The 23706-nt window shown below is 46.7% G+C and overlaps 2 protein-coding genes and 1 long non-coding RNA gene across 4 annotated transcripts in view; 1 reads left to right on the top strand and 2 right to left on the bottom strand.

The window, feature by feature from the left end:
• SV2A (synaptic vesicle glycoprotein 2A) overlaps window positions 1-22854 on the top strand; it is a 39806-nt gene extending 16952 nt beyond the window's left edge. Inside the window, exons 13-15 of one of the 2 annotated variants that reach the window (XR_008997115.1) lie at window positions 18695-18815; window positions 21757-21898; window positions 22333-22854. The gene's annotated coding sequence lies outside the window, so the exon portion shown is untranslated. Of the gene's footprint in view, window positions 1-18694; window positions 18816-21756 lie in introns of both variants that reach the window. The other variant, XR_008997114.1, reaches the window with a different exon arrangement.
• LOC130683415 (uncharacterized) lies at window positions 1592-5546 on the bottom strand. The gene is made up of 2 exons (XR_008997117.1): window positions 4608-5546; window positions 1592-2153 (listed from the first exon to the last, which is right to left on the bottom strand). It is a non-coding gene; the product is annotated as an uncharacterized LOC130683415 (long non-coding RNA).
• On the bottom strand, window positions 6852-7840 carry BOLA1 (bolA family member 1). The gene is made up of 2 exons (XM_036900461.2): window positions 7694-7840; window positions 6852-7333 (listed from the first exon to the last, which is right to left on the bottom strand). Exon 2 carries the CDS (start codon window positions 7328-7330, stop codon window positions 6917-6919), a length of 414 nt encoding a protein of 137 aa, XP_036756356.1. The 5' UTR covers window positions 7331-7333; window positions 7694-7840; the 3' UTR covers window positions 6852-6916.
• Window positions 22855-23706: the final 852 nt, after the last annotated feature.

Genomic DNA, 23706 nt, shown 5'->3' with positions numbered 1-23706 from the left:
GAAGAAGAAGAGACAAAAGGGGATAGAAAGTGTCTTTGAGGAGGTAATTGCTGAAAACTTCCCCAATCTGGGGAAGATGATAGTCTCTCAGGCCATGGAGATGCACAAATCTCCCAACACAAGGGACCCAAGGAAGACAACACCAAGACATATGGTAATTAAAATGGCAAAGATCAAGGATAAGGACAGACTATTAAAAGCAGCCAGACAGAGAAATAAGATCACATACAAAGGAAAGCCCATCAGGCTATCATCAGACTTCTCAGCAGAAACCTTACAGGCCAGAAGGGAGTGGCATGATGTATTTAATGCAATGAAGCAGAAGGGCCTCAAACCAAGATTACTTTATCTGGCAAGATTATCATTTAAATTTGAAGGAGGGATTAAACAATTTCCAGACAAGCAAAAGCTGAGAGAATTTACCTCCCACAAACCATCTCTACAGTGTATTTTGGAGGGACTGCTACAGATGGAAGTGTTCCTAAGGTTTAATAGCTGTCACCAATGGTAATAAAACCACAGTAAAGAAAGTATAACAAGGAAATGCAAATTAAAACCACAATGAGATGTCACCTCACACCAGTAAGGACGGCCAGCATCGAAAAGTCTAAGAACAACAACTGCTGGCGAGGATGCAGAGAAAGGGAAACCCTCCTATACTGCTGGTGGGAATGTAAGCTAGTTCAACCATTGTGGAAAGCAATATGTCAACCATTGTGGAAAGCAATATGGAAGTTCCTCAAAAAACTAAAAATAGAAATACCATTTGACCTGGGAATACCACTCTTGGAATTTACCCTAAGAATACTTCTCAGATTCAGAAGACATATGCACCCCTATGTTTATCGCAGCTTTCTACAACAGCCAAGATATGGAAGTAACCTAAGTGTCCATCAGTAGATGAATGGATTAAGAAGAGGTGGTACATATACACAATGGAATACTACTCAGCCATAAGAAAGAAACAGATCCTACCATTTGCAACAACATGAATGGAGCTGGAGGACATGCTCAGTGAAATAAGCCAGGCGGAGAAAGAGAAGTGTCAAATGATTTCCCTCATTTGTGGAGTATAACCATGAAGCAAAACTGAAGGAACAAAATAGCAGACTCAGAGACTCCAAGAATGAACTAGTGGTTACCAAAGGGGAGGGGTGTGGGAGGGCAGGAGGGGAGGGAGGGAGAAGGGGATTGAAGGGTATCATGTTTAGTACACATGGTGTGGGGGATCATGGGGAAAACAGTGTAGCACAGAAAAGACAAATAGTGAATCTGTGACATCTTACTACACTGACTGCATTGGGGTATGGGTAGAGACTTGATAATATGGGTAAATGTAGTGACCACATTGTTTTTTTCATGTGAAACCTTTATAAGAGTGTATATCAATAATACCTTAATAAAAAATTTAAAAATATCTCTTCCAAATGACTCCCTGCTGCCCAACCAGATGCAGTCTGAACTCTTTAGCCAGAAATGGTCAAGACATAATCAAACCTTTTCTTTAGTATCTAAGTTTTATTTCACATTGATCATTGTAAGATAAATTCCAATAAATTCCGACTGAAGTAAGCAGGCGAAGAGAGGCAACAAAGGGCCAGGTAATTTATTTGAATGTCACCCCTGGGTGATGTTCCCACAGCCTGGGTACTATAGGTCAGAGAAGTCACACCCAGCAGGGCAGGCAGCAAGTTTTTAAAGGCAGGGGGAGGGAGAGCAAAGGTGTACATTGGTGCAAGGATTGGCTCATTTAGGGTACATGGGGGTCTCTCATTGGCCTTTAGCCAGGTACTGGAAAGTTACCACTAATCATTTAGCTTGGGGGAAGGGCTCTAGTTGGGAGGGTTATCCGATCAGGCTCCGGAATGTTGTCAGACCAGAACCTGTTGGTCTCTTTGCATCATTTGGTGAGGCCCGAGCTTGTCCATTAGGCTCACCCCTTCCCCTGATCCCTACAGCCAAACATTCCAGCCTTTTTGTCATAATGGGTGATGACTCGATCTGGCTACTTCCGGCTGATAAGGGGTGTCATGGAGGTTTGAGGCTGGTATTAGGCCGAAGGAGGAGGTTCAGTGGGAAGAGGTGCATAACAGTGAAGCAACATCTGGTTGGTGGCGACCCGGGTTATCTGGGTTAGCCGCTGTTGGAGGAACCTGAGGACACAAGGGCCAATTAAGAATAAACTACAAACTGTTATTAAGAGGCCCAGTAGGGGCATTAGCCAGGCCATTATGGGGAACTGGAATTCTGGATCGAGTTTACATCTCAATGACTAGTATTAGGATTTAGTATAGATAAGACTGCATTATTGAAACAATACTTTTCTCTAAAATCACCTTTATTTTTACTAGAAGTAGCCAGATTAAGAAAATAATTAATACTTGGCTCTATTATTTGCATAAGTGCAGCAAGAAGAGCAATTGATTACATAGGCTCTTTTAAATGTGCTTTGCTGGAACTTTTTGTAAGAAATTTCAGATTGAACTTTTAAAGGCCTCTCGAGGCCAGAAAGCCAAGTAAGACTTGCCATCAAGTTTTGCCTGCAGTACCTGTAGATTTGGGTGAATTCCTCTCTTCTCGGGGTCCCCAAGACATCTTGAGGTTCCTGCACCTGCCATGAAGTGACTTTCCTTACCTGGTAAGGCTGCTGGGAACCCTGTAAGTAAGGTATCAGGCCAGTTCTTTCAAGGGGCTTTGTTGACTATATAAAGTCAACCTTAGTTCCTTAAAGCTGTTCATATCTGAGCTTTATGCACATGTCTCTCAGGTATGACATTCCAGTCAAAGCCTTGGTAGTATAATCTGTCTTTAATTGGTCCTCTTACAAGGAAAGCAGGTTCTTACTGAACTTATGCAATTACTGCCATGAAATATAAAAATACTCATTGAGAGTTTTTAAATTCTGGAGGGATTAGGTAGAGAGAAAGATAAATGTTTCAATTCTGCTTATAAAGGTATGGTCATTTACTAAACTATTGTCAGCTTAAGAGAAAAAGCTTAAAACACTTTATCAACAACACTTGAAACAAAAAGCCACAAAATTTTCTTCCTTAGTTTACTTAATCCTATGTAACTAATACCTGTTTTGCTGAAATCTAGTTTTTCACTAGTTTAGGAGTAATAAAACAGTGAGGATAGATGACAAAAGACTTACAAATGACAATGGTTAAAGATCTGATGAGAGCTTATTGTAAGACAGTTGTCATAAGGAAATTTGGATCTTTCTGTAACACAAAACATTCAGTAACAAAGTTTAGCATTATTCCCTGTGACAGTGCCTTCTAGGTAATTAAGCAGGTAAATAAACCAAATTAGCCAAATATTTTCTCCAATGAGAAAAAATTCCTCTGACATGTTCCAAGGGCCCTCTGGAAAATATCAGAGTTAACTAGAGGTAAAAGCATCTTTTTGCATTTGATTTTGGGAAGTTGTCAGAAGAAAGTTTCTTTGGCACTTGCTTAAATAGGATTATAGGTTGCCATGAAGTGATACTTATCCAATTAACTAGAATGACAACAACGTACTTCAAAGGCAAATAAAGAAGGTTACACTGTTGTTAGCAAAGTTTAGCTTTTAGTCCTTTTAATATTAAGATTTCATTTTCTTAAAGACTCTGACAACTCACTGAGACTTTAAGCATAAGAAACTGCTTTGATAAAACAATCAGAACTCTCTGCAATCTTTCAATATTAAGAGCAGACTAACAGTTAAAAAAAACTTTGTCTTTTTAACTGAAAACAAAATTCTAATTTTGCTGTGTACTTGATACTGAGACTCATTTGCTTTAATTTGATATAGCATGACCATATTAAATTATTCTACAAACTTTTTACAACTTTTTTTTACATTTAGATTTCTCCTTCTAAACAGATGTACTTTAGAACAAAGTTACTTTTTTATCAAAAGACATATTTTTTTAGCATGCAGAAATGTTTTCCTTACTACTTTAAGTAGTTTTGATTAGAACTTAAAACCATTACTTTAACCTTCAGTGAACACTGAAAAATAGGCCACTGTAAACTGTTACACTAGCATTCTTCAGATTGATACATCTATGAATGTATATTATTATTTTTGGAAATGTGCTTTATAGCACAATTTCTTATTAGGCACAAAATATGTCTATATAACTTAGCAAACTTTACGAATTTTGGTTACTACAAAAATTCTCAGGCTGTCTGCATATATATGCACTGTTATACATTAATACAGTATTATTATTAAGATATTTATTTGCTAGGCCTGTTTACTTATTATTAGCAACTATGGTAGATTACTTACAAAACTTTTACTGAATATTAGACAAAGCCAAGCCTTTAAGCATTTTATTCTTAAAAGATTTAGCAGATAACATCGACTTAAATGACTTTAGGTAAACTTAGGCAGCTGATAACAACAAGGACATGCCCGCCTCAGCCAAACTCAAATTAGCATTAATGCTTAACATTTTTATCAGATTTTCTGGAAGTTTTAGAATGCCCAATTTTCACAAGTGCTTGTTTTTAAAATATTTTTCATCTATACACTTAAGACACACAAACGCATAAACTGAGATACAACGACTACAGTCAGCAACACCCCCCACACAAAAACATATACACACAAACCGATGTAACGACTTGAGTCACTGATATCCAATTGCCTTCCCTCTCTTCAGCTTCTAGTCCGTGGCTTCTGGAACCAGAGGGCGGGAGGAGCGTTTTCTGGTGGGGGAAGAGGGCAGTGAAGGTGGAAGGAGAGGGGGAGGGGGTGTTGCAGCCACCGGAAGAGTAGAGCAGGACAGCGGCATGGTTGAGAATGTAGTACTTTTAAGATGGCGGCGACACATGTGAAGACAAGGGACTTAAAGATGGTGGTGGAGAGAGGGGGAGGGGATCATGAGTTGAGGGAGGTGGGAGATTAACTGGAGATCGGGGTAGGAGAACCTGAGTTACTGAACACAACATAAAGGTTTGGACTGGAGTGCAAAGTCCAAAAAGCCTGCACATATGTGATTTCACTCTAATTTCTGCTCTAGTGGCAATAATTAATTAAGGTGGTGAGGAGGCTACAATTGAAACTTCCCTCAGGGGGCCAGCAAGATTGATTGTCCAAGGGATACTGAGGCCTGGCCTCAGAGCAAAGAAAGACTAGCTTTTATTTGCGAACTTCCCAGGACAAATAGAGTAGCCAAATTAGAAATGAGGCACCGCAATGGGGTCTGGGCCTCCGCTTTTGAGGGCTGGTTCCCCATGTCTGCGCAACTTCCCAACTAATCCTGAGAGGAGCGCCCAGTGTCCCAAGCGCACCAAGTCAGGGAAGACGGCCTGGGAGCCTGGGTGAGGGACGTCTCTCACACTGCAGGGCCAGGGGTGGGCCAGATGCCTGCAGATGTCCTGGGTTCTGGGGTAGGGAAGTCTCCCATACTGCAGGGCCAGCGGGGGGCCAAATGCCCGCAGAGGATGGGCTGAATGCCCAGGGCCGGGTGCCCCCCTGGACGTACGTACAATTTCTAACGGACCAGGCGAAATGGAGTTAGGAAAAGAAACAGACCAGGGGAAACTGAGGGACTCACATGAAAATAGTCCACGCAGCAGAAAGCAGTCTGAGGTCCCGGGTCGGGAAGGGAGGGGGCGGAGCCACCGGTGGCTGGTGGGGGCCTGCACTCACACTCCTTCCCGGGTTTCGGCACCATATGTAAGATAAATTCCAATCAATTCCGACCGAAGTAAGCAGGCGAAGAAAGGCAACAAAGGACCAGGTAATTTATTTGAATGCCACCCCTGGGTGATGTTCCCACGGCCTGGGTACTACAGGCCGGAGAAGTCACACCCAGCAGGGCAGGCAGCAAGTTTTTAAAGAAGGCAGGGGGAGGGAGAGCAAAGGTGTACATTGGCGCGAGGATTGGTTCGTTTAGGGTACGTGGGGGTCTCTCATTGGCCTTTAGCCAGGTACTGGAAAGTTACCACTAATCCTTTAGCTTGGGGGAAGGGCTCTAGTTGGGAGGGTTATCGATCAGGCTCTGGAATGTTGTCAGACCGGAACCTGTTGGTCTCTTCACATCATTTGGTGAGGCCTGAGCTTGTCCATCAGGCTCACCCCTTCCCCTGATGCCTGCAGCCTAACAATCATCAGAAAGATGCTTATCTAGATGTTACTTGAGCTTCCCTCAGAAATATATTTGAAAGGCTCGTTAGAATATGGGCTACAAAAGTCTTCTCCCCCTTCTATATTCATTTTCTAAGTTATCTTTTCACTACTTTTTTTTTTCGTAAAGGTTTTTCTTAGAAACAAATACCCTTTTGAAAATGGACAGGCTGCTAGAAAGCTAAACGTTCCCCCAGTATAGAATTCAAATGCATCCATAACTCCTGTCTTATCCAATCAACCCCTGCCCAGTCCATGGAAGCCTTTGCGGGCTCTCCGCGCTGTCTACCCCTTCCTCTTTAACTGTGCTTTCCTTTAAAGATTCAACTAGGTCACTTTCCCAGTGAAGCCCTTCCTGACTACCATAGGCCATAGGTACACTCTTCTCCCAAGAGTATCTGTAGCACTGATTTATCAGGCCATGAACAATAGAGCAATGCACCTTCTATGATAACTTTTTTAATGTTCATGATTATTTCCAACTCATCAGGTCTGATGGTTCCTTAGTTGCAATTTAACATGAAGCAAATGGGCAGCTTTTCCTGAATAGTTCAGGGAAATCGCAGTAGTGATTATACTCTTTCCTTGGGTTAGCTTTGATCTGAAATGTGTTGCTCTCTCCAGAGAATATGTATGATCTGTTGGCGAAGGCCCAGGGGTCCTCATCCTTACAAACACCAGACTATTTAAGGGAAGAAGGTTCCAGTAATAAACACAAGGCTGTATTTAAGGGAAGAAGGTTCCAGTAATTCATTCCACCCAACCCATTCAGATCCCTGTCCTTCCTCTCTCAGGGGGTTCCTCGAGTTTTCTTGCTTCCACCCAGGCAGGGGGGGCTCGTGTCCAGTTGAGGGTTCTCCCTCCATTGGTCAGGGGTCCGCGCCTGTATGGCCAGCGCGTGGACTGGCCCAGCCAGCTCCTCGGACAGGGCAGCGTGGACCAGCCGGTGCCGTTGCAGGGAGCTCAGTCCCTCGAAGTGAGAGCTCACCACCACCACGCGGAAATGCGTCTCGCTGCCTGGTGGGACCGCATGGCCGCCGCTCTCATTGCGCAGCTCTAGTATCTCGGGGTTCAGGGCCTGCTCCAACTTCGTGCGAATCGCAGTCTCGACAGGTCCAATCGTCCCTGATCCCGCGTTGCTACGGGCTACACAGACGCGGCCGGCCATGGAGGACAGGCGCCCGATCAGCTGCCCACTCAGCATTGGCTACCACAGAGACAAGGACCAGAGACGGTTAGGCCTCCCGCCTGGTGAGGGCCCAGTCTCACCAACACCCCATCCCCATCCGCCAACGTCCATACTCCGCTCCTAAGGGGGACCCGCCTCTACGCCAAACAGCCAGACCTGAGACACCGCCCCTTTCCTGTGTGACGAGAGTATATTTGGCCTCCAGCGGCGGGCAGCGGAGAGGTAACGGATGATTAGAGGGCCAGCGCGCGAGGCACGTTCGTTAATAAAGACATTAGCAAGGAATGGGCTGGATAGCGCCATTAGCAGGGTATGTACACCTGCGGCCTTTTCGTTGAACCAACGTCCCCTCTGAACCCCGAGCTGGGCCTATTCTACCTTTCGCTCAGCCTTGGCTACCGCAGTTCCTGCTTAGGAACGGAACTCCTGACTTGTCGGAAAAACGCAGTTCTCACGTCCTGAGGCACGCTGGGAAATGAGTCCTCGCTGCGCGAGGGGCAGGGCCACCAGGTACCCCGGGGCCTCACGGGAACTGTAGTCTCTGATTCTCCCTGCTCGTGAGGTCGTCCGAAATTCGAAAGCAGAGGAAGGCGAACAATAACAGGAAATTCCTGCGCAAATTGGATTGGGATTATTCGATATGTATTATTGCCAACAGGTTTTGTAGAACATCTAGCCCAGCTTCTTCATTTTACATACAAGAAAATGGAAGACCACTCCATTCACTGAATATGTAATTACTGTACACCAACCAGTTGTCCCCTAGGGAATAAAGCAAGCCCTGTCCTGAGTTTACAGAATACTGAAGAAGATGAGCAAGTGGGTGGACAGTTGCAATATTGTGTGTTAAGTGCTATGATGGGACTAGGAATAGGATGCCAAGGAGGCCTGTCACCCAGACTTGGGGAAACAGAAAACTTCAGAGGAGATTTTTGGGGAACAATCCGGAAGAGACAGCACGAAACTCCCTTTCTCTGTCCCTCATTGTCAGGCTATGGTAGTTGCACATGCAAAGGCCAGAAGGAGAGAGAGCTTTGGGGGAGTGGTTCCTTAAATTGTAGTCAGGTATTGTTGGAGTCTGGGGGTCAAAGATGACAGTGATGTGAAGCAGAGGGAATGGGTAGGCCAGCTGGGCAGAGAGGCAGGGGCTCTTCTGAGCCTTGCAGGCCTTGCTAGGTCTTTTGTCTTTTATCCTAGGTGATAAAGCTAGTGAAGGTTTTAAGCAGGGATGTAACAGGATGAGATTTTTTTTCTGAGATGATATATACCTTTTCAATTCAATTTGTATTATATTTTGTATCTTTAAAGTTTTGTAAGTTTCTCTATATATTCCTGAGTATTTTCCCCAACTAATTTTGAAAAATGTCAAACCTGCAGAAAAGTTGAATAATCCAAAGTAACATCCTCTACCTTTCATTACTTTTGACATTTACATAGATGATGAGGTAGGGCAGGGACATGGGACAAGCATCATCATTAACTTTTCCTGCCTAAGATGAAAAATGCTGAGATAGAAACAGTATAATAAGAACAGGAGGGACCCCATCTTAAGGCTAAGATTCCATTTTAAAAAGCAGACAGTTAAGAAGTAATATTCCTAACATATTCTTTGGTAATCAGACAATCAACCCACCCAATCTTAAGGCAGGGCAAGTAGTCTTAATTGATATGTCCCCACTGCTTAAGGATAACCACTATTTTAGAGAAGAACAAGATCAATAAATTATGCTAAGTGTATTTTACAGAATTATCTAGAGGACTGACTGTGGATGAGGACATAGTGTCCTTCACTAGAGAGAGACATCATGAGACCACAAGTCAAGCCTACACCCAAAAACCCCTCCGCCCTTTGCCCCTTCTTGAAAGCCTTAAAAAGATGGAATCCCCAGCCTTTCAGTGTGCCTCCTGAGGATGCCTGCACTTTCCTTTCTTTAAGTGCGTACTTTTTAATAAAGCTGATCACTGCTCAGCTTACTGCATTTTGTCTTTTTGCTATTTCATTCTATTTCCAAGTCTCCATTTTACCCCAGATAAGTAGTGAGGGGCTGCTGAGAGCTTAGATTTGCATCTGCAAGTTCCTTCCACCTGGGTGAGTAGGTCAGAACTACAGCTGCAAGAGCCTGCCTGAGAATCTCCTTTTTTGGGGAAGTTCTCAGAACATAATCCCACTCCATTCCTTGCTCTGCAGCTCACTCAAATCCTGGGGTGGTAGGAGCTAGTTCCCACACCATGCAAATCCAAGCAGACACAGGACACCAGGTGATCCTGGCTTTAAGAGTTGGCAAGGAAATCTGCCCTAGGCCCAGAGTTTTCCCTTGTTCTCTCCACACTCTTCTGCTTTCTCCTGCCTGCAAGGCAGCTGCCATTCCCTGCTGCTCTTGCTTTAAAGAATTCCTTCCTTACGTCCACTCCTACAACCTGCTTGAGAATTCTTTCCCCTTCAGAGTCAAGAATCCTCCCCTGCCCACGTTGAGCTTTTATCTGGTGTGCAAGGAGAGACCTCCCCAGATGCAGCTGCCCAGCAACAATTATATACTTATACATATATACCTGTATATTTAAGTACTGTAACTCTGGGGTGGGTGGGAAATACTCTCCCAGCCTGGGGCAAAATACCTTTGAACCAAAATCAATCAAAAGGAGACATAAAGTGGGAGAAATCCATTTATTGCTTACAAGCAGTCATCCACTTCTGCTCGTTCGTGCCTCTCATGACCCTGGCTGCACAAAAAGGGGCCCCACCCAACCTCTCTGGTCCAGATATGTGGTCCAGATATGCCCTGGCTCACCCTTGTAATTACCTATTGATATGGAGATGAACTACTTCTCCTCACCCTTTGAAAACACCTATTGATAGGGAGATGCACTAAGGCCAGGCAAGAGATTCTGGAAATATGGAATTTTACCCATAACCCACCCCTCCAGAAATCTTGCATCACAATCAAATTGCTCCCCAATTTCCACACAAGCCCCTGTGTGAGAAAAGTGGAGCACTGTAACCAGACTAATAATGTACAGTAACAGCAATAAAATCATGATAATCCTCAACCAGAGGATTCAGCTAAATTCAAAGTCCTATGCAGATTTAGTCCACAGCTTGTGCATCTCACAGGTGGTCAGTAGCTAAATGGGTAGGGAGTTTAGAACAATCATCAAGCAACAACTGTACCCAGGGAGATAATATACAAATTTTAATGACACCAGCATAGGCAAATGTTGACCGTGAGGTAGGATGCATGCAAGATAGTGGTCCTCTGATAGGACAGTGGCAGGAATGGGATCTTGTCCTGGTCTAGTATAACAGACTTTCACTGCCCTCCCTGGGGGAGTTACAGATGGGTCAATATATAGGGCTCTGGGAGGTACATTCACTGGCCATAAAGAAAAAAGAAAACTTCCCCATAAGATGCTTTTACCTCCCGGACGTTTTGGGTACACTACCATGATCTTTGGGGGCCACTCTGCTGTTACTCCAGGAACACACAGGAGGCCACCTTCCAGGCCTTTTTCCCAGAAGGGCCAGCCATCACTGGTCCATGTGTCAAAATGTACGGGGCCATGTTCACTCACCAGAATCTCCAGGGTTTAACACAGTTGGGACTGACAGCAGGATGTTGCTCTGCTGGCCATATCCTGGCTTCAATAACTCCTCTTTCATTTGCACATACAGTTGTATGGAAGAGGTAACACTGTGTGTTAGCATATCCACAGGACTCAAGGCTACTTTTGGGGCTTCTCATTCAAACACCATAGCACTATCCATAAGCGAACTGACCAGCCCAATAGGCTATTGGTGTCCGACATCAGGCCAGATTTGAACCACTGTACCTCTCTATCATGCCTGCCCCAGTAGGATTATATGGTACATGAAACTTGCACTTTATTCCTAATTGCTGCACCCATCCTTGTAATGCATGTCCCGTAAATCTCTCTCAATCACCTTGATTGCCCTCAATCACCTGTGTCCAGCCATAGGCTGCAAAGAGACACTCCAGGCCCATTTTGGTCATTTCCTGATCTGCACGATGTGCAGGAAAAACAAACAATAGTCTAGTAGCTGTGTCCACACCAGTCATGGCATACCAATATCCTTCTGGTATGGGCAGAGACCCGATATAGTCTATCTGCCACCTGACAATGAGTATCGGACCCTTGTCCCATGTTGCTGTGGGACTTGGTATAAGTCCCTCTTACAGCCCACAAGGCACTCCTTCCAGGCTTTGCTGACTTCTTCAAAGGTCAATGGCAAGCCCCACTGATGGGCTACAGTCCACAATGTCTTTTGCCCTGCATGCAACAAATGCTGCTCCAGCCATTGGGCCACATCAGAGGTAGGCTTTCCTTCTAGTCAGAGCACCTGGGCCAATGTGTCTGCATCATCATTCCCTGGGGATGCCAAAGGCAAATGGCCAGTCACATGATATACAGTAACTGTCTTAGTCTGACCAGAGGCCCATAGGTCTTGCCACAATTCTTGCTCCCAAAGGGGCTGGTGACCAACCATCCAGTTGGCATGATGCCAGGTTGGTAGCCACAGGATCAAGCCCCGATAGCAGCCTAGCTGTCAGTGCAGACAATTATGGGGGAAGGATCCTGAGTGATCACAAGCCATACTGCTTGCAACTAAGCCCATTGACTGCTTTTCCCCTCTCCATCCTCCATCCATATTGTCTCAGCCTTAGGATGGAAAGTCACAGCCCTCCACTTCAGGGGCTGCCCATGACTGGAGCTGTCTGTGTACCAAGTATCTTCAGGTATAGGGGCTTTTCCCTTCTGATAAGGAGTCTCGGCTACCAAGGGCTGAAAAGCAAGTTCTTCCTGCTTTCCACTGGTATAGGTCACTGGCCCCAATAAACATTGGAGTTCTCCACTCAAGGGGCTAGTAGAGAGGGCGCTGTGCTGCTGTAAATATGCACCCCATTTGACCAGTGTAGGTGTCTGTGCCATGCCACTCTGTGGCCTTTGGGTCCATTCTCGCACCCACTCCGCAATGGGATGGGTGGTTATTACCTTGGTTGGAGCTGTTCCAGCAATGGCGCTCAGTAGCCAGCAAGGTATGGTACACAGCAGCCAGTTGCTTCTCTATCAAGGTGTACCGGATCTCTGCTCCTCTCCATAGTTGTGACCAGAATCCAATATGTTGGTGTGTCCATTCAAGCCACTGCCAAAGACCCCATCCATAACCATCTTCAATTACATGAACATCTATTTCACAGGGCCTTGATGAGTCCATTACATTCAAAGCCTGTACGGCTTTGACTGCCCGCTTGGCAGCAGTAAAAGCAGCTGCACATGTCTCATCCCAGTCCCACCTGATGCCCTTTCGTACCAACTGGTATAAGGGCTTCAGAATTTGTGCCAAGTGTGGGATAAACACTCTCCAGTAGCCCAAAAGATCCAAAAACTCTTGTAATACTGCCACAGTGGTAGGGGTGGGGAAAGCCTGGACCTTGTCTATAACTGCTTCAGAAACAACTTTAGTTTTACCTGACCAGACAATCCCCAAGAATTTCACACACAAACCAGGTCCCTGAACCTTGGTGCTCTTCACAGCGCATCCTTTTTCCTGTAGATGTTGCAACAGTCTAGGAACTGGCCCTTCTAAATCTGAAAGAGAATCAAATGTGAGCATAATATCATCAATGTAGTGATACAACCGCACTATTTGCGGTTTCCTCCATGTGGCCAAGTGCTGGGCTACAAGTGCATGACAGATGGTGGGACTGTGGAGGCATCCCTGTGGAAGGACAGTGAAGGTCCACTGCTGGCCTTCCCACGTGAAGGCAAACTGTTCCTGGCTTTCCTGTGCTATGTCAATAGAGAAGAAAGCATTAGCAAGGTCTACTACATAATGATATGTTCCCAGCTCATGGCTGAGGGTGTCCAGAATGTCTGCTGTAGAGGGGACAGCAGCATGCACAGGGGGTGTGACTTTATTCAATTCCATGTAGTCTACAGTCTTATGCCAGGAGCCATCTGACTTTCTCACTAGCCACACTGGGGAACTAAAAGGACTATGTGTGGGCTTTATGATGCCTGCCCTCTCCAACTCCTGTAGAGTTTCTCTAATTTCCTTGTGTCCCCTAGGCAATTTATATTGTTTAATATTTGTTACCCACTGAGGTACAAGCAGAGCTACATGTGGGTGCTTAGCATGTCCCCTCAGAACTGCCTTTACCACATACCCTCAGTCTGAACTCAGCTGCAGTGGTTTGTAACCACAGGCCTTGCAGGATATCTACCCCCAAAATATATTCAGGGATGGTAGAAATATACATGGTATACCCCTTTGAGGGTAAAAGCCCAATCCCCAATGAGATTTGGGCTTTCTTCACCAAATATCATTGGGGAGATTTGGTGAAGAAATCAGGTTGTACATTCACAGGGGACCAATGAATTGCTAATTCTACATGTGGCCTCTGGTCCCCACCATGTCCCCCAAGGTGGGGACTTTGACCCCACCCCCAGTCAAACTGTGATGCCCAGTCATCCTCCTGTGGGGGTGAGGGCTCAGGCGAATCCTGAGTACTGTCTCCCATGAAGTTTTGCAGGGACAAAGGCAGGGCATGAGGCCTTGACTCTGGTTTCTGTGTCCTGGACCCCAGCAGCTGGAACTGCTGCTCTGGCTTTAATTGGTGCCACGGTTCTAACAGTATTCTATTGGGCTGCCTATCAAGTTTTTCTTTCACTATCCCGGCCTTTATCAAATCAACCCACATCTGGGTCCTCGAGACCTTCACGGGGCCTTTTGGACTTCTCCTTTCAGTCATGGCTCGTACTTCCCTTCATGCCCTTATTGTTTCAACCTCCCCCAGATCTGCTAGGGTACGAATAGCCTCACTTATGGGTTGCCCCAGGTGGGGGGGCAAGAGTATTCATTAGGGACCCAAAGAGAAATGTGGGAGCTATATGCAGCACCAGGTTTCTCATTCCTATAGTGAACACCTCTTCATCAGGGCGCTGTGGGGTCCATATTATAGATGATGTTTTTCATACCCAATTCCCACAGTACCTGTTGGAGCTCTGCATATGTTTTCCAACTACTGGGAAAGTATGGTAAATCACCCTGATTAGGCCAAACTATCCTCATGGCAGCTGTCAGCCATTCCAGGAGTGTCTGATTCCCTGAGGCACGATGGGCATTTTGCAAATGCTGCTGAAGGGAAGGGTGAGTTGTCAGGGAAGCCATTTTTCTTATCTCAGTACCCAATACAGCAACGTCTTCCACCGCCATATCCCAGAGATGTAAAAGCCATGTAGGCAGAGATTCCGAAGGCCTCTGTCTATACTGGACGCTAATGTCCACCAGCTCATCCCGGTTTAGGGGCAGAGTATGGAGTGCTCCACAACTTGGTGAGGGGGCTGCTCCTCCCCCTGAGGAACCCCCGGTTGTTTTGTTTTTATTTTCTTAATTACAGCTAGGCGGGCCTTTAAAACAGTAGAAGATGGTACCTCTGGTGGTGGCCTGGGTAGCAGATTCTCCAATGGGCCTGCCTCTTCTCCCTTGGGCTTCTCCACCAACAGGAACTCCTCCATCATTTCTGGGGCTGAAGGCACTACTCTTCCTCCCAACCCCCACCCTCCATGGCCTCCTCCAATGGAGCTTTTTCTGCTGCCTTCCTCCTTGCCGCTAAAGAGTTTTCTGGGAGCATGACCTGTCTTTTCAGGTCAGACAGTAACTGTCTCTCTTCTTTAACAGCATCCCATAGGTTACTGCCCAACTTCTCCAAGTGATGCTGAAGTGTGTCTCTCTCCCACCTAAGTCCCTCAATAATCCTCTCTTTCTCCTGTATAACATTTTCCACTATCTTGATGAAAAGAGACCCTACAAGTCCAGCTGCTACACTGGCCCCCTAAGGTCTCCAAGCAGTCTTCCAACTCATAGAGGGCTAATCCTGCAGCTTCTGGTGTTTCCACCCTTCCCCATTTCTGGGGAAGGCCCCACCCCTCTAAAAGGTACTTTACCCTAGAACAATTCCCCACTTGGAAACCCCACAGCTGGTGGGATAATAACAGGTGGAGCAGTACCCTCAGCCGCTGCATCCACTGGGGCCTCCCCACCATCCACAGGAGCAGCCCTCCCAAAGGTTGCACCCATTATGACAGATTTCAGGTTCAGAGGCACCCTGCCACTGCCACCAGGTGTAAGTCCCGGGAGAGTAATTCCCAGGGCAAAATACCTCTAACAACCGAAATCAGTCAAAGGGAGAAATAAAGTTTAAAACCTGTTTATTGCTTACAAACTGCAGTCTGGAGCAGTTTCTTTCTTTCCTGCTCCAGCAGAAGCAAAACCAGTCCTCTGCCTCACCTCTCAGGTACAGCTAAGCCCTCCTAGCCCAGGTAATTACCCATTCATATGGAGATGAACATCTTTCCACCCCTGAGGATATGCAAATGCACTATAGCCAGGCGAGATATTCTGGAAATGTTACAATTTTACCCACAAATACACAAGAGATTTATGAATAGTCCAGAATGCAAATTCATTAACTTTTGCTGATGGGTTGTTAGAAATGGCATAAAACTAAATGTGATTTATTCCCACAGGAATTAATGTTTTAACAAAAGGCTATTAACAAGAAACCTACGTGTTAGACTATGTACCAGTGACTCAACTCTGGCTGGGAGGGGAGGGAGATTAAGAAAAGAAAGGGTGGAAAGAGCGGGCTTGCGTCACTTCCAAAAAAATGCAGGAAAAGTTTTAAACCAGCCAATAAAATTAAGATAAATATTTTTAAAAAGCATAATATAGATATACCTTGTTTAGGCAACATTTGGGAAAGAATGTGAACCCTGTAGTACTCAGCCAATGAGGAACCAGGGGAGGGACTCACGTGCTAAGGAATAAATTGCTTGTTGTAACCACCCTGAGTGTGCCTGCTCACCAGACACCCAGTCTTGCAAGACCACCATTATTAAAGTCTTACTCTGCTGTTCTCTTTGACTAAGTTTGGACCAGTGAGCGTGTTTCTCATATGGATTTATTTTCCCATAACTGTTTTTTTTCTCAGTCTCAGATTTTATCCTGAGATAGCCTAATTGGAAAGTTTTTAATTGAGTACAGAATCCGAGCTAAGACAGTTCAATAGTCTTCAGAAATATTTCACTCAGGTTGTGAGAAAAGACTAGTGCTTTCACAACCAAGTATCCTTCTGTAATAGTCTAAGTCTTTGTGTCAAATAGACATATACTCTTAGTATGGAGAAACAAAACACTTTTGTGCTGTAATCGTCCTGTTTAGACTTTATGTGGATCACATTTTTCTATTAACACATATGTCCTCTGAAATGATGTTAAGTCCGGGGAGAGGAAATCCCGGGGCAAAATACCTCTAAAAACCGAAATCAGTCAAATGGAGAAATAAAGTTTAAAATCCGTTTATTGTTTACAGTCTTCAGTCTGGGGCCGTTTCTCTGTTTCCTGCTTCAGCAGAAACAAAACCAGCCCTCCCCTCATCTCTCAGGTACAGATAAGCCCTCCTTGTCCAGGTAATTACCCACTGATATGGAGATGAACTTCTCTCCACCCCTGAGGAATGATGCAAATGCACTAAAGCCATATTTCTTTCCACCTCTGAACACCTGTTGATATGCAGATGTACCAAAGTCAGGTGAGATAGTCTGGAAATGTTAGTTTTACCCACAGGCCACCCCTCCAGAAATCTCGCCTTACCATTTACTCGTTCCCCCTCTTCTGACCAATCTAGTAACATGCAATAGCAACAACAATAAAATCTTGATAATCCTTCAGCCAGAGGATTCAGCCTATGCAGATTAAGTAAATATACTTTACAGCACAATCTCTCATTAAGAACAAAATATGTTTCTATACTTGTTTTCTAATTCCTATCAACCATGCTAGATTAGTCACAAAATTTTACCAAACATTAGACAAAATCAAGCCTCTATGCATTTTTTTCTTGACAGCAGCAACACAATCATGATAATTCTCAAGCAAGAGGATTCAGCTAGGTTCAAAGTCCCATGTAGATTAAGTCCAAAACTCGTCCATTCCAGCCATCATAAAGCAGCTGCAGCCAGGTGGCGCATCCAGGACATAAGGACTGCAGAAGCAAATAACTGTGATTGTGGGGAGACACTTTGTTGTTCTTCCAGGAATACACAGGAGGCCAGCTTCCAGGCCTTTTCCCCAAGGTGACAGAAGAGCCAACCATCACCGATCCATGTATTGAAATATCCAAGGCATGTCTATTTTATTCCTAATTGCTGCACCCATCCTTGCAACTCATGCCGTAAAAAGTGGGTGCCTTGATCACTTGCAACCTGCCATAGGCTGCAAAGAGATGCTCTAAGCTTGTCTTGGTGGTTTGCTGATCTGCACAACATGCAGGGCACTCCTTTTGGGATCAGCTGACTTCTTCAAAGGTCAATTGCAAGCCCCACTGATGGGCTACAGCCCACATTGTCTTTTGCCCCATGTGCAACAAATGCTGATGTAGCCATTGGGCCACATCAGAGGCAGGCTTTCCTTCTAGTTAGAGTACCTGGGTCAATGCATCTGCTTCACCATTCCCTGAGGATGCCAAAGGCAAATGGAGAGCCACATGATATATGGTAGGTGTTTGTGCCACACCACTCCATGGCCTTTGGGTCCAGTCTCTCACCCACACTGTGATGATGGGATAGGTGGTTATTACTGAAAGGGTATCTCACCATGACCCTCCTTACCCCAGAATGACTCAGGAGACATGGGTCAATGCAAGAGATTTTATTATCTGAAAGAGAAAGTGGCTGCCCCTAGAGAGAGACAGAGAGCAGCAGCGTGGTGCAGAGAGTTGTGCCTTTTATTGTGGCGGAGTACCGTTTGGCCTGTTGCCTTGGGGGAGGGTCGGAATGTTAAGAAATAAGGTGGGGTAAACCCAGACAAGTCGAGGCATGATTCTCACTGGTTTATGTGCTTGGGACCATGGGGTAAATGGAGGATAAATTACTATATTCTATCCTTATATTCCTCCCTTTTCTGTTTTATAAGTGTAAGGCTGGAGGCACTGGAGGGAGGAGCGAGCACATCAGATGAGCTCAGCCCTAACCAAATAAAAGGGGGCAGCAAAGCCCCCAACCCTGGCCTAGTAAAGGAAAGAAACCAACAGATTCCAGCCTGATGACATGCCAAAATCCCCGGCTGCTGCCCCCTCCCAACCGGAAAAGGTGCCTTAGGCTAGCCAATCCTCATGCCTCTGTAAACCTATGCTCTCCCTCCCAACTTCTTTAAAAAGTTGCTGCCTGCCCTGATGGGTGTGACTTCTCCTGCCTGTGACTAACCAGACTGGTAAACATCGCTCGGGATTTCACCCTATTAAACTTTTTGCTCCTTTGTAGCCTCCTCGCCTGGTTATTTAGGCTCAATTTTACCTTACAGTTGGTGCCAAAACCCGGGAAGGAGATAAGGTGTGGAGCTCCAGCCAGCCACCCACAGCTCCCACCCCTCCTTCCCTGATCCAGGACCTCTGCCTACTCTCAGCACCTCGGACGGCTATTTGGTGAGTCCCTCCTTTCCCCGGGTCTGTTTTCCCAGTCCCGTCTCCACCTGGTTTGAAATCATAGCTATGTCCAGGTTCTCTGGGCTTTAAGCCTGTCCTGGTCCTGAGATGGAGGAGAGATCCTCATTTGGGCTCCCAGATCTCTGAGGAAGAGTATGATACTGCCCTGTCTCCTCCTAACCTGAGCAAGTTTGGGACGCTAGGCTTGCCAGTTTAGGGGCTCCGGGAAAACAGGTAACAGACATGGGAACCAGTCCTCTAAATGGGAGGCTCAGACCCCTCTGCGGTGTCTCATATCCAATCTGGCAACCCTAGATATGGTAGAGGAGATCCGTAAATGGAAACTGGTCCGACTCTGTTCTCAGACTTGGCCCCAGTATCCTCTAGACAATCAAAGTCATTGGCCCTCAGAGGGAACTTTGATTTTAACCTCCTCACTGACGTAACTAATTTCTGTCACTGAACTGGGAAGTGGTCTGAAGTACCATATTTCCAGGTCTTTTGGACTTTGCGCTCCCGCCCAGATCTTTACGTTGTGTTCAATGACCCAGGTTCTCCTGGCCTGATCTCCAGTTAAGGATTGCCAGCCTCTTACTCTGCCCAGTCCTTCCTTTTTCAGATCCACTGGAGGACCTCGGTCACCCACCTCCCTCAGCTCACGATCCCCTCCCCCTCTCTCCACCGCCCTCTTTAAGTCCTTTGTTCTCACCCATGCCATCCTCCTGCTCCTCTCCTCTCCTGGTGTCCATGCCACCCCTACCCCTCTCCTTCTGCCTCCACTGCCCTCTTTCCCCACCAGAACAGGCTCCTCTTGCTCCTCTCCTCTCCTGGTGTCCATGCCACCCCTACCCCTCTCCTGCCTTCACTACCTTCTTTCCCCACCAGAACAGGCTCCTCCCACCCTCCGGTTCTGGAAGCCACGGACAAGACTCCTCCCAGCACAGACCCACCTCCTTTCTCTCCTGAACCTACACTCCTCCCCACACCTGCTGTTCCCTGCTTGTATCCTCCTCTTCCAGTGGTGCCACCATCTTGTCCTTCATTTCCTGTTCCCACCCTGCCACCATCTTATGTGTCCACGCTGCCCTTAGCGCCCAGTTGGTCTAGCCCTCCGGTCACCAGATCCAAGGCCCAGCAGCCACCCCAAACAAAGGCCCAAGTAGTAGCCCCTCTCTGAGAGGTTGTGGGGGCAGAAGGGGTTGTCTGGGTTCACGTCTTTTTCCCTAGGGGACCTATCTCAGATTGAGAAATGCCTAGACTCTTCTTCTAACCGCAGTTTATACCAAAGAGTTTGACTACCTAACTCGGGCCTACTTACCTGGCATGATATAAATGTTATCCTAACCTCCACTCTTACCTCTGAGGAATATGACCATGTTACTTCAGCCTCCTGACACTGTGCAAATGAGGCACATAACACAAATCAGGCCGAGCCAATTGAGATGGAGGTGGTTCCCCTCATGGATCCCCAATGGGACTATAATAACCAATATGGGGAAACTCAGAGGGACTGAATGCTCAGGTATTTACTGGAAGGTATGAATAAGATGGCTCAAAAGTCCATTAATTATAAGCTGAGAGAGATTACTCAGAGACCTGAGAACCCAGCCTGTTTACTTAACTGGCTCACCGAGGCTCTCTCCATACATACCCACCTCGACCCCAACTCATCGCTGGGGTCCATGGTGTTGGCTACTCATTTTATTACCTAGTCAGCCCCAGACATAAGATGTAAGTTTTCAAAGGCAGAGGAGGGGCCCCAGACTCCACTCTGTGAGTCTGGGGCCAAGGTAACCATGTCTTTTAAAGTCTTTAATACCCATGATGAAAAACATGAGAGGATAGCATCCCAGACCCGAGCCTTCACGGCAGCCCTATGGCCAGCAGAACAGGGGTCTCATCACACCAAAGACTGGTCCGGAGCTTGTGAGCTTCTGGGATCTTGCTTCTGGTGTGGCCAAGAGGGCCACTGGGCAGAGATGCCCCAACCTGACTAATAAGCTGACTAAACCCTGCCCGGTTTGTGGTAAGAGAAGTCATTGGAAGGTAGAGTGCCCAGCTGGAGAAGGTTGTCCCCCTGACGCAGAGTCTCACTGGAGGCAGGCCCCCCTGAGGGACTCTCCCCCAGGCCTGCTGGGCCTACTCGAAGACTGAAGCTGCCTGAACTCGAACACCCTGATCACCCTTGCCGAGCCCAGGTCCATGCTGTGGGTAGCGGGTAAGTCCATCTCCTTTTTGGTGGACACAGGGGTTACCTACTGTTTTACCTTCCTTTCACGGGTGTTTAATATCCTTCCCAGGCCTCAGTCATGGGTGTCACGGGAATCCCATCCAAGCCTCTGGAGACAGGTCCAGTAGCCTGCACGTTTGAGGGCCATCCTCTTACCCTCTCATTTCTAGTCATCCCACCCTGTCCCATCCCTTTGTTAGGGAGGGATCTCCTATCCAAGCTTGGTGCCTCGATCTCCTTGCCTCTTAGTCATTCCCAACCAAGTTCACTCATCACCCTAGCCAGTATAAGTTGTGGCCCCGAGGCCTGTGTGGACCCTCCTGTACCGTCAACCGATGTTAACCTGATGCTCTGGGACACTTCTACTCCTGTAGTGGTGAGCCATCATGCTCTGGTCCTCATCCACCTCAAGGACAAGTCCTCCTTTCCTTCTAGGCCCCAATTTCCTATTTCCCAAGCCCATCGCAAGGGCATCCAACCTATCATTAACCGTCTTCTTTCCCAAAGGCTTCTGGTACCAATTAACTCTCCCTGTAACACTCCAATCCTTCCAGTCAAGAAGCAATCAGGGGCCTACTGGCTTGTTCAGGACCTGTGGATAATCAATGAGGCTGTAGTCCCTCTTCACCCAGTCATCCCTAACCCTTACACTCTCTTATCTCAGTTTCCCCTGGGCACCTCTCCTACCTACCTTACTTCTCATCTCCTCAGGGAACACACAGACCAGTTCCTGCCTCAACCCACCTCCCCCTCGGATCCAAGAATCACGGAGGCTCTACAGCCGGGAGACGAAGTCCTTCTTAAAGAACTCCAACCTCAGTCATTCCACCCATGGTGGATGGGACCATATATGGTGATCCTTACCACTCCCATGGCTGCCAAGCTATTGGGACACTCCCTGTGGTACCACATCTCCAAGCTCAAATGAGCACCCAGTCATGATAGGCAGAGCTCTAGAGAGACAAGGCCCCTCCATTTGCACCTTACTTGCACTAGTGCTGGCCACAACGACCCATCCAGCTCTAGAAAACTGAGTGTAACATGTGCGTCACACCGGGTATGCTCCAACTACACCAATTGGTCCCTAAGACATGTTACTTTCAAAAGATATCTTGTCAGCAGGGAAGCCACTTGTACTGGGCCACTATAATGTTAAGAGATTTCCAAACTGGCTACCCAGGAGGAATTGGCAAGACCATTTGTTGGGTACGAGACCCTCCACCAAATCCCCAAGGAAAGATACCCCCTTGTCCCACCCAATGCTCGTCTTTCCATTCTTTCGTCCAGGCTGCCTGCTACGAATGAGCCTCAGTCTGTCTCTCATCGTCCGGACAACAGTACTGGATGGGGCAAAGCCTGGGTAATCATGCTGGATATGTCTGTCCTGGGAGACAAGGACAACATATCTGCTGGAACCTCTGGCCACTGATAGGGAGGTCAGACGGTAAAAGTGCACAAGACTATACTGGTACATCAGTACTCGTCCTTCCCTCCAAGCCTCCTCTGGCCTCCCACCAGCCTTAACCCTGCCTGTGCTGCCCCTCCTAAGCCGGAAGTAGCCAGATCGAGTGGGCACCCATTATAACCAAAAGGCTGGAATGTAAGGCTGGAGGTACTGGAGGAGTGAGCATGTCAGATGAGCTCAGCCCTAACCAAATAAAGGGGGGCAGCAAAGCCCCCTACCCCGGCCTAGTAAAGGAAAGAAACAAACAGATTCTAGCCTAATGATGCGCCAAAATCCCCAGCTGCTGCCCCCTCCCAACCTGGAAAAGGTGCCTTAGGCTAGCCAATCCTCACACCGCTGTAGACCTATGCTCTCCCTCCCCCTAACTTCTTTAAAAACTCACTGCCTGCTCTGCTGGGTGCGACTTCTCTGGCCTGTTGACTAACCAGACCAGCAAACATCTCCCGGGATTGCACCCTATTAAACTTTTTGCTCCTTTGTAGCCTCCTCACCTGGTTATTTTGGCTCAATTTTTCCTTACAATAAGTGGTAGAGGACTTAGGAAGGGGTGAAGGTCAGTCTTCAGTAACTGCTTCCTGCTGATTAGAGGCAATGAAGTTCATTTTTGTATTGATGGGGGGTGGTCCTCAGATGAGCCCTTGGTCTGAAGTGGTGATGGCCTGTTCCAGGTTTAATAAGGATCGTCGTCTTTGGAGAGGGGTTGGTAATCCTGTAATACAAGCTGGTTAAAAGTCTGTTTAGAAATTTTTTGCATTTGGGCTGATTGCTATGTTTACTAGGGTGGCTGAATTACAGCATTATTTGGGGACATATGTGTAGGCAGAAAAGTAACCTGTAGGGCAAAGGGAATCCTTGATGGTGCAATCTTTTGGACAGTCTGAAAGAGAAGAAAGGGCTGGTGTTGGGAACGTAGGTCTGGTGAGAGAATAAGTGTTGAGACCAGGGTTAACAATCCTGAAGCATGATGCATGGTGGTTGTAAGGGAGGTCTTAGTACTCCATGCTGGCAGAAACTTCTTCAGTGATAAGTGGAAGTGGCGATGAGCAGCATGAAATGCGGAGAGTAAGAGGTCCCATCAGGGTGGAGGAGTAGGAACCTGTGGGAGATGTGGTGGGAGGAGAATAAGGGGAGACAAATGGCTTAAGGTGGGAGTTGCTTTTCCAATGGGGAAGACCTTGGAGTTTAACTGCAGTTGG

Source organism: Manis pentadactyla, chromosome 4 (assembly GCF_030020395.1).
Source record: "Manis pentadactyla isolate mManPen7 chromosome 4, mManPen7.hap1, whole genome shotgun sequence".
In the NCBI taxonomy this organism is placed as follows: Eukaryota; Metazoa; Chordata; class Mammalia; order Pholidota; family Manidae; genus Manis; species Manis pentadactyla.
The sequence above is the reverse complement of the archived record's forward strand: the minus strand, read 5'-3'. Positions and strand labels throughout refer to the sequence as shown.